The 10,113-nt window shown below is 48.7% G+C and overlaps 1 protein-coding gene and 1 long non-coding RNA gene across 2 annotated transcripts in view; one reads left to right on the top strand and one right to left on the bottom strand.

Annotated features, from left to right (window-relative positions):
- LOC119514912 (sorting nexin-25-like) overlaps positions 1-27 on the bottom strand; it is a 1,291-nt gene extending 1,264 nt beyond the window's left edge. The window contains exon 1 of the mRNA XM_037810698.1: positions 10-27. Within this exon, the coding sequence (XP_037666626.1) occupies positions 10-27 (18 nt within the window). The remainder of the gene's footprint in view (positions 1-9) is intronic.
- A 2,441-nt stretch (positions 28-2,468) lies between these two features.
- Positions 2,469-5,856, top strand: LOC119521043. Its single transcript, XR_005214291.1, has 3 exons — positions 2,469-2,547; positions 3,130-3,196; positions 5,437-5,856. It is a non-coding gene; the product is annotated as an uncharacterized LOC119521043 (long non-coding RNA).
- Positions 5,857-10,113: the final 4,257 nt, after the last annotated feature.

Raw genomic sequence — 10,113 nt, 5'->3', positions numbered from 1 at the left:
TTCCTGCGCCTCCCTTCGGAGACCCATGCGGGTCCCGCTGGCGACCAAGGAGGACCGGCCGTCCTACGACGCCGGGCCTTTGGAGTGCTCAGTCGCAGGACCTGCCCAGCCAGAAGCCCGGGTCCCTGGGTCTCTGCTCAGGATAGGCCCTGGGAACTGGACGGCGGTGCCAGCCGCGTCCAGGGCGCTCCCCGCTCTCCGGAGGTCTTGCTAGGGGCGGCTGGGACTCAGGGCCCCTTCCAGGCAGAACCATCGGCCCCTCCTTCTCCCCGGTTTGCCACCCCAGGCGTCCAGCCTGTGCCGAGTGGGCAAACTGGGCCATGGCCACTGCTTGGTCACTGTGTGCTTGGCAGGTTCAGGGCCCCTTGGAGCCTGTGCCCCAACCCCACCCCACCCCACCCCAGTGGGCTTGGGTTAGCTTCGTGCCTTAGTATCTCTGCCCACTGTGGGAGCCACCCATGTGTCCCCCGGGCCAGAGCCTGCGACCCTGTTATCCAGGGGGGCCTGTGGCCCTGAGGTTGGCTGGTTCTGGCAGCGCTGCTGGCCAGAGGCCCCCGGAGCAGTCAGGTGCCCTGCGCATGGGGAAGGTGGAGTGGGCGTCTTCTCCAGCGTCTGAGGAGCCACCCAGTAGCTCTGCAGGCCCAGGGGCCAGCTGCCGTGTCCAGGGGTGAGTGTCCCCTGAGCAAAGGTGGCTGTTCTCCAGGGATGGGCACCACCCTCCTTTGGCGCTTGCTGCCTCTGACTGGGACTCTCCACCAGAGGGGGGCTGGTTGCCTGGGGTCCAGACATCGTAAGGGATAGCACCTCGTCCAGCTGGCCTGTCCTCCAGGCTCTGGACCCCAGACTCAACCAACCCAAGAAGTGACCGCCAGCTCCACCCACCCCCTCCCCAGGATCTGAGCCCAGTGCTGCTGCCTGTCTGCCTACTGTGGACTGCAGGCCATGCCGAGCCCCTGGCAGTGCTGAGCCCTGGGGGGGACAGTGGCACAGCCCAGCTCTCCGCAAGCCCTGGACTCCGCACCCTGGCCCTGACCCTGGCGCTTCCTGGAGTCACTGTGGCTAACCCGGCGCCCCCTTGCTCCAGCGACCCCCACCCCCTACCTCTGTCTTCGCTTGGCCCGCCCCGCTGTGGCGCAGGGAGGCGGGAGCCTGGCACCAGCGCCTGAATGTCCTCATCCCCTCAGTCGCAGAGCGCTGCCTGGTGTGTTTACTTGGGAGGCGGGAGGCCAGGGGCAGGGGTGAGAAGGAAGGGGCCTCCTGAGCTTCCTCTGGGTCGGGAGGGGTCAGCCCCGGGCCCTCTGCCCTTGCACTTTCTGGTCCGAGGACAGGAAGGCTGTCCCTCTGCTTGTCTGTCCCCGTCTGCTCTTGGAAATAAACAGCATCCTCTCCCTTGTCTGCTTTGTTGGGCGGGGGCGGGGGGTGCAGCTTCCAGAAATAGTCTGCTCAGGGTGACCCGCTCGAGCTGTGACAAGCCTCCCCACACAGCTGCCAGCAGTGGGGGCGGGCGGTGGTCCGGGTGCCCTGGAGCGCCACCCCGCCCCGCCTCGGGCCCCTTCCCCCCGGGCTGTCCTTGAGGCGCCCTGAGCCGTGGGGGAGGGCTGGGCTCAGGGTGAGTCACCCACGGGGGCTGGGGTCTGGGGGTGCAGGCAGGCCCAAGGGGCTCTAGTTCTGGCAGCTGCTGCTCGGCTCCCTGGAAGCATCAAGGGCCTGTGGCCGGGGCAGCTGGCAGTGCCCGGTCCGAGGTGCCTGGCGTTCTGGGGACCTTTGGCTGCTGCTGGGTGCGGTGGGACTCTGGGGCTGGGTGCAGGTGGTGTGAGGCCTGCCCCCTACTGCCCCGCTCTTCCACCTGCTGGCAGCCGTCCACGGGGCGGGCTCGGTGCTGCTGCAGTGGGCTGGGGCACAGGGAGGGCTACAGACGCCTTCGGGGCCATTCCAGGGGCTTCCTGAAGGACCAGAGTTCAGCTTTGGGTTGAAGAGGTGGAGCCCCAGCCCCCAGGGTCCAGCCGAGACAGCCCAGAGCTGGCCGCCAGGGCATCTGCCTCTCAGGGTAGCCCATGCCACACCTTGCCCAGCCACCTCGTGGCTAACCCCGCCATCCATCTGGGGGCCCCATCCCACCCGCTGGGGCCTCCCCTCCTCCGTCCCCACTGCCTGCGGCCCCCACCCTCTGCCTGGGCCGGGCATTGTGTTCTCTGCGCCCCCGCCTCTGGCTGAGTGGCCGGGGGAGCCGGCGGTGGCTCTCCTGACACACGGTGGGCGCACCGGGAGGTCCCAACTCCTCGGTTTGACTTTTGGGACTCGGCCTGTCTCAGGCCTGAAGATCCTTGTTTACGTTTGTGACTTTCTGGCTTGGAGCAGAGATTTCTGCTTTGATTCTGGAAGGCCGTGGGGTTGCCTGGCTGTCTTGTCGTCTGCCCTTGAGCACCAGGCAGCCTTTCCCAGCCTCAGTTTCCTTATCTGCCAGGTCGGCAGCTGGAGCAGGAGAAGCTGGGGAGACGCCTGGAGCGTGGCCGTCCCTGCCCGGATCTCCCAGTGGAGCCCGAGCTGGTGCGGGGACCTGCGACCCTTGGCGACATCTCCCTCCATGGCCCAGGGGCTCCCAGCCCTGGCTGCCCGCCCCCAGCTCTGATCCACAGCCGGCCCATCCTAGCCGCCGGGTTTGACTTCATGCACATTTCCTGAGCCCCTGAGCGCTGGGCCCTGGGGTGCCAGCTGTGGAGGGAAAGGTCCCACTGGCTGGTTGTGCCTGGAGGCGGCCCGGGGAGGCAGGGGTCAGCCGCGCCGCAAGCCCCTGCCCTGCCAGAGCCTCCCACGGCCCGCGGAGGAGCAGGGCTTCCTGGCCCCAGCGGGCGGAAGGAGTGCCGGGCTGGGGGCAGGATGGGGGGCATGTCTCAGCGGGGCAGGGGTGAGGGGACTGGCGGGAGGGCAGCTGGGTCTCCAGGGACAGCCCCGGGCTGCCTCCCATCTTTCCGGGGTCCCTTGGGGAGGGGATCGCTGAGAACCCCGGGGGGCAGCACCCACCCCTTCAAGGGAGGGCGGAGGTGAACCCACATCCCCCCTCTTTCTTCTAAGGCCTAGCCTGTGGCATCTCTTTCATCCAGCTTTTCCTTCTGTTTAATCTTCCTTTAGAAATTTTTTATTTCTAAATGGTATCAGCTGTGGTTTCAGATCTTCATTGCTTCCAGCCGTCCCACTGGTGAGTTTCTCCATTTCTGGTGTAGGCTGTTCTTTGGTAACTTGTACCATTTTTCTAAGCCCTGTTCGTTTGTTATGAAATATTGGGTGAAAGTCTGTATCTCTTTTACTGGCCTGCCTTCTCTCAAGAACACTTACTCTTTTTTCCTGACAGTAACTCGCCCTGTACCTGCTGCTCCCACTGAGCCGAGCCGGATTTTCCTTACTCTTAGTGGGGAACAGGTTGCCGTCCGAGTGCAGTATCCCTGTTTCCCTTGGCAATTTAAAGGTTAACTCATGCTCCATTTTTTTTCTGGTATTGACTGCGATCAGATTGTTATTTCTTTGACGGTAATCTGCTTTTTCTCCTCAGATTATAGTAACATTTTTCTTTTGTGCATAAATTGTCCTGCAGCAAGATGTCTGAGTGGTGTTTTTCCTCATATTCTTTTTTTTAATCCAAGACCTTACACCTTCCCTCAATTCTGGGCTCTCCTCAGGCATAATCTCTTCAAATGTGAATACTCCTCTATTTTCTCTTTTCCATCAATCTGGGAATCCAATTACATATGTGTTGGAACCTCTCGTTCTGCCCTGCTCGTATTTTTGGAATTTTTGAAGTAAATTCTGAGTGATTGCCTTATCCTTCCTGTTCACGATTTCTTACTTCAGCTCTGTCTTGTTTGCTGTATCTAAGTACTTAAATTGAATTTTTTTCTTTTGGATTTTGGTTCACAGCGTTGGGTTAGTCATATTCTTTAATTCATGGAAAACTGTTACTCTCCATCAGCCCCAATCCCTGTTCCTGATTTATTTTATTTCCACCTCCACCCCATTCCCACAGGCAACCACCGAATGTGTTGAAAAGTGTGACTTTGAAGATATTTTTCATTTACTTAAAAGTTGTGCTGTGGATCTTGTTTTTGCTTTTTGGTTTTTTATTCAACACCATGTTTTTGAGATTGATCCAGGTGCAAATATTTCACTGTCTCTGTCCATTGAATCTTGTTTCCAGTGTGTGTTCCCCGTGTTTATTTTCCATAGCCCTGGGAAACACACGCAAGCCCTGCCGCCATACACACTCCCTGGGGCCTGTGTGAGGGTTTCGCCTGGTAAGGGATGGGTGGACCTTAGACATACGTACACTTACGTTTACCAGCTTTGTCCATTTGTTCTTGATGACTGAAGTGGTTTACACAACCACCAGCAGTGTAGGGGGTTCTTAATTGCCCCAAGTCTCAATGACAATCATACATCATCCAATTTTCTAGGTTTTTCCCATCTGATGGCTGCATAGTGGTAACCCATTTTTATTTAAATTTGCTTTTTTCTGATTACTAGAGTGGCTGAACAACTGAATAGTGTTAGCCATTTTAATTCCTCTTGTATGGAATGCTTATCATCCTCTGCATATTTTTCACTTGATAGGACTTTTTCCCTCCTGGTTTGCGAGAGTTCCATGAATGTTCTGGATCGACACTATCCAACAGAAGTTTCTGACATGATGGATATGTTCAATATCCAATATGGCAGCTGCTAGTGATACCTGGTTATTGAGCACTTGAAATGTGGCTAGTGTCACCAAGAAACTGCATTTTAAATTTTAATTAAACTAAAGTTTAAATAGCCACATGTTTGTTTAGTGGTACTTGTATTAGACAGTGCAGTTCTAGATATTTACCTTTTGATGGTTTTAGATGTTACATAAACTCTCTCCTATGCTGGTACCATCACCAGTGGTGTCCTTTGTTGGAAAGAAATGCTTCATTTTGATGATGTCAGACCTACCATCTTTTTTCCCACTGTATATGTTTTATGCCTGTTTGGTCTTGCTTAAGAAATCTTTGCATGCTCAAAGGATACAGAAGTATTGCTCTACATTTTCTTCCATGCCTTTATGATTTTATCATTCATATTTAGGTCTTTATCTAGAGTGCATATTTGTATATGGTGTGAGGTAGGGAACCAACTCTTTGTATCCATACAGTAGGCCAATTTCCCCTACCTCATCTACAAAGACATGCCATCATTTTCCCAGTAACATATGGTACCTCTTATACCACGTAGCACATCTCCATACGTAACGTGGGTCTGTTTCTGGGCTATTTGATTCCACAGGTCTGTCGGTCTCTTCCCGTAACAGTACTACCTTTTCTCTAGTATCTTTATTTTTAAACTTTGTTCAATATCTTAATATATGCAGGGTGAGTTTCTCACAGTTTACTCTTATTAAAATTGTCTTAATGGGACTTCTCTTTCCAGCCAAGATGGAATAACAGGGACCAGCATTACCCTCCCACCTGAAACTAAACCACTATACAAAACAAACAGTTCTAAATGCAAAGACATAGATGACGAAGGGCAGTGACCCTAGGGAGAAAGGAAACAATTTGAGTCCTACGACCGTCCCAGCAGACCGCCAAGAGAATGTTCTCAGGATGCCGAGCAGGAAGGGGAACCCAGCCAGAGTCCAGTGGTCTCCCCGAGTTAAACAGATGGAGCTGGGAGCCCAGCGAGGCCAGCGTGACTGGAGTTCACGGGGTAGAGTACTGGAGAGAACCGAGAGAACCCTGGACTCTGCTGTAGAGGGCGATTAAGGTAGCATGCATGAAGTCCACCTTCAGCTATGCCGGAGATGTGCAACAAGGCCGCCAGGGCTGATACAACAATAGCTTAAGTTACCCTCAGCCTTCTTTACGGAAGTAGTTCGCGCCAAAAGTGCTAGTTCGCGCCAAAAATGCTAACCCTACATCTGCCATCCGCCCTAGCAACAGCAGCCACCAATCCTAGACCGCCACGAGCCCTTGCTAGCCACTTCCCCTTCTCCTAGAGTATATATGCTCTGCCTCTTCAATAAAGTTTTGCAGCTTGATCAGAAACCTGTCTTGCTGTCGTTCTTCGCATCTCTTGTCCCAAACCATTCCTCCCTCACAGGATTTGGAGCCTCCGTTGATCGTCCCGCGGGCCGGGACACTCTGCGGCTTAGTACTGATCAGTAGACGTGTGTGAGGAAACTACGAGGCCAAGAAAAGAACCGATGAAAAGGATTACAGGGAAAAATCCCTAAACTTCGAATAGTGCCTCTAAAAGCCAGCCAGTGTCCCCTTCCTTTGGGGCCTCCAATTACATACATATTTGTATGTAATTGACGTATATACAATGACATACAATGTATGTCAATGACAATGCTTGACATTATCCAACAGCTCACTGATGCGCTGTTCACCTATTTTTATTTTTTTGTTTCATTCTGCATCATTTCTATTGCTATGTCTACAACTTAACATATCTTCTCTTCTGTAATGCCTAATGTACTATTCATCTCTTCTGGTGTATTTTTCATATCAGATGTTGTGGCAACAATCTGTAAAAGAACAAATCCGATGTAAACTGAACTTTGTTAAAATTAAATTCTGTTCTTCAAAAGGCATTGATAAAAGAATGAAAAGACAAGCTACAGACTGGGAGAAAATACCTACAAAGTCAACAATAAGAAAGCAAATAACACAATGAAAAATGTACAAAATACTTGAACAGACACTTCCCCAAAGAGAACGTACAGATGGCAAATATACACAGGACAACATGCACAACTTCGTTAGTCACTAGGTAAATTAAATTGGGTAAATTAAAACCACAATGAGACCTAAATATAAGAGCCAGAACTATCAAACTCCTGGAAGAAAATATAGGCAGGCATCTTCAGCACTTTGTGTTAGGCAATAATTTCTCAGACATTACACCCAATGTACAAGCAACAAAAGAAAAAATAGATAAATGGGACCACATGAAAATAAAAAAAAAAAAATCAAAATTTTTGTGCCTTAAGGGATTTTATCATGAAAGTAAATTGACAACCTACACAAAGGGAGAAAATACTTGGAAATCACATATGTGATAAAGGTTTTATATCTAGAATATATAAAGAAATCCTTCAACTTAACAAGAAAAAGACAACTCAATTTAAAAACGGGCCAAAGATGAATGGACATCGCTCTAAAGAAGATATACAAATGGCCAGAAAGCACATGAAAAGATGCTCCACATCATTAGCCATCAGGGAAATGCAAATCAAAACCACAATAAGATGCCACTCCACACCCATTAGAATGGCTGCTATTTAAAAAAGGGAAAATAACAAGCGCTGGAGAGGATGCCCAGAAAAAGGAACCCTCCTTCTCTGCTGGTGGGAATGTAAAGCGGTGCAGCTGCCACGGGAAACCGTATGGCATTCCTCAGAAAGCTGAGTACAGAATTACCATATGATCCGGCAACATCACTTCTGTATGTCAGGTAGGAGTCATTCAGGAGTCCACACAACATGGCGAGTCATGGCTTAAGTAGAGAGTTTGTTTATTAGAGGAAAGCAGAAGAAAGCAGGTGGGAGCCAGCGAACAGAAAAAAAAAAAAAAAATGGCTCCAGCTGAGAGCAGCATTTTTTAAAGGAAAAACCCACGTTGGGATGGGAGGGCGTTGGGGGGGGGGTCCTGCTGAGTGTCTACTGTGCCTCAACTGGGTGAGTGCCTATTAATTTGAGCTAATTGGTTGCTAGGGTTTTGAGCATTATTCTTTGAAATGTAGCTGTGTTATCTATCGAGGGAGAGCGGGCCTTTCTGGTTGTTCATCTTATGGATGTATCTGACCTTGCCTTACCGCCTTTGAGGTGCCACTGTGGCTGGAACAGCCTTGAACAGCCTTCATTCTTTAGTTTATGGGGCACCTGGTGTCTATGAGCTATGTAGCAGGATCCCTGGATGAGACATTCCTTCTATATGTTAGACTCTTTTTTTCTGGGGTCTGACACTATATATACCCAAGAATCGAAAGCAGGGACTCGAACAGATATTTGCACCCTGATGTTGATAGTGGCATTGGTCACAACTGCCAAAAGACAGAAGCAACCGAAGTGTCCATCAACCAATGAATGGATAAATAAATGTGGTCTCTACCTACGAAGGAATATTATTCAATGTTAAAAAGGAATGAAGATCTGATACATGCTACAACATGGATAAACCTTGAAGACAACATGTTGAGTGAAATAAGCCAGATACAAAAATATAAATATTGTATGATCTCACTGATTTGAAATAATTAGAATAAGCAAACTCATAGAGTCAGAATCTAGAATATAGGTAACAAGGGCATGGGGTAGAGATAGGGAATGGGAAGTTAAGGCTTAAAATATGGAGTTCCTATATGGAATGATGAAAATGTTTTGGCAATGGATGTTGGTGATGGTAGCATAACATTGTGAACATAATTAACAGCATTGAAATATATATCTGAATGTAATTAAAAGGGGAATGTTAGATTGTATACATGCTAAACAGAATAAAATTTAAAAAAATAAATCCGTAGAACTCCATTACACAAACAATGAACCCTAGGTTAAACCCCATGACTATAGTTAATAGTACAGTAATAAAAATTTGCTATCAACAATTGTAACAAAAGTTCCACACCAATGCAAGGTGTTAATAGGGTTCTTGTGTATTACGCATGCTTGTTTTGTAAGTCCACAACTTCTCTAGTACGAAAAAGAAACAAACAAAAAACCACCATGATACACCACATATTAAAATGTCTACAATTAAAAAGACTGTCTTTTTTTGTGTGTTGGCAAGGACACGGAGCAACTGGAACTCTCATACATTGCTGGTGGGAATGTAAAATAGTACATCCACTTTGGAGAACAGTTTGACAGTCTCTTGAAAAGTTAAACAAACACATAAACATATAACCTGGCCATTCCACTTCTAGGTGTCAACCAAGGAGAAATGAAAGCATTTGTCCATACAAAATATGCATATGGATGGTCACATAAGTTTCATGTGTGATGGCCAAAACCTGGAAACCCAAATGTCCTTCAACAGGTGAATGTATTAACCAGTTGTGGTCTAGTCATGCAACAGACTATTAGTAAGCAATAAAAAACAAGAACTGTTGATACACGCAATACGGATGGATGTCAAAATAATTATGCTGAGAACAAAAAGTATATACTGTATGATTCAGTTTATATACAATTCTAGAAAATGCAAACTAACATATAGTGGCAGAAAGCAGATCAGGGGTTGCCTAGAGAGGTGGGGTTCAGGTGGAGGGGAACGGGGAGAAATTACAAAAGGTTATGAGGGTGGTATGTGAATATATCTCAATAAAATTGAATTATTTTTAAAAAAAGCAAAAAAAAGGTTATGAAGGAACTTTTAAGAGTGATATGTTGATCCTCCAGGCTTAGGATTGTTTCACAGATGTATACACGTCAAAACTTGTCAAATTGTATGTTTTAAGATGTCTTATCATGCCAATTATACCCCATTGGAGCTGTAAAAAAACATGGTCTTCATTGTTCATGGACCAACAAGCTCATTTTAAAGTCTCTGTTCAGATTGTTGTATTATCCCCAGCTCTTGAGGAATTAATGATTCTATTTGTTGAAGATGCCAAATTCCCTTTATGGCAGTTCCTTATGTGGTTTCACTGTTATTTGGGAATGCACACTCACAGGAGGTCATTGTCCTGTAGGAAGGCCACAGGCCCTGGGTTGCGGAGGTGTCCTAGTGCCCTAAAGGGCAGATTAGGGTTAAGCTGGGACCTGCAGATCCCAATCGTTCTTGACTAGCTGTATTTCCTTATCATTATTTTAGCTTGGGGTTCCTGCATCATGATAGAAATATAAATTTGGGCCTCAGATGCTGATGAAAGATTCAGTATCCCCCAAGTCTTTAAAGAATGAGAGACTTGATGGCACTTTCTCCCTCATCTGTCTGCACTCAGCAAGCAGCTCTATATACGTAGGACATCAGGCAATGCAGCCACTGCAGATGAAGATGACAAGGCCCCAGCCTTTTAGTTTAAAGTCTGGGAATGGGGGGCGGGGGGCAGAGGAGAACACAGCACTAAAGAGCCACAAGAGCAAGTTGCATGTGGGGA

This window comes from Choloepus didactylus, chromosome 2, assembly GCF_015220235.1.
Source record: "Choloepus didactylus isolate mChoDid1 chromosome 2, mChoDid1.pri, whole genome shotgun sequence".
Lineage (NCBI taxonomy): Eukaryota > Metazoa > Chordata > Mammalia > Pilosa > Megalonychidae > Choloepus > Choloepus didactylus.
This window is presented reverse-complemented; position numbering and strand designations above follow the sequence as displayed.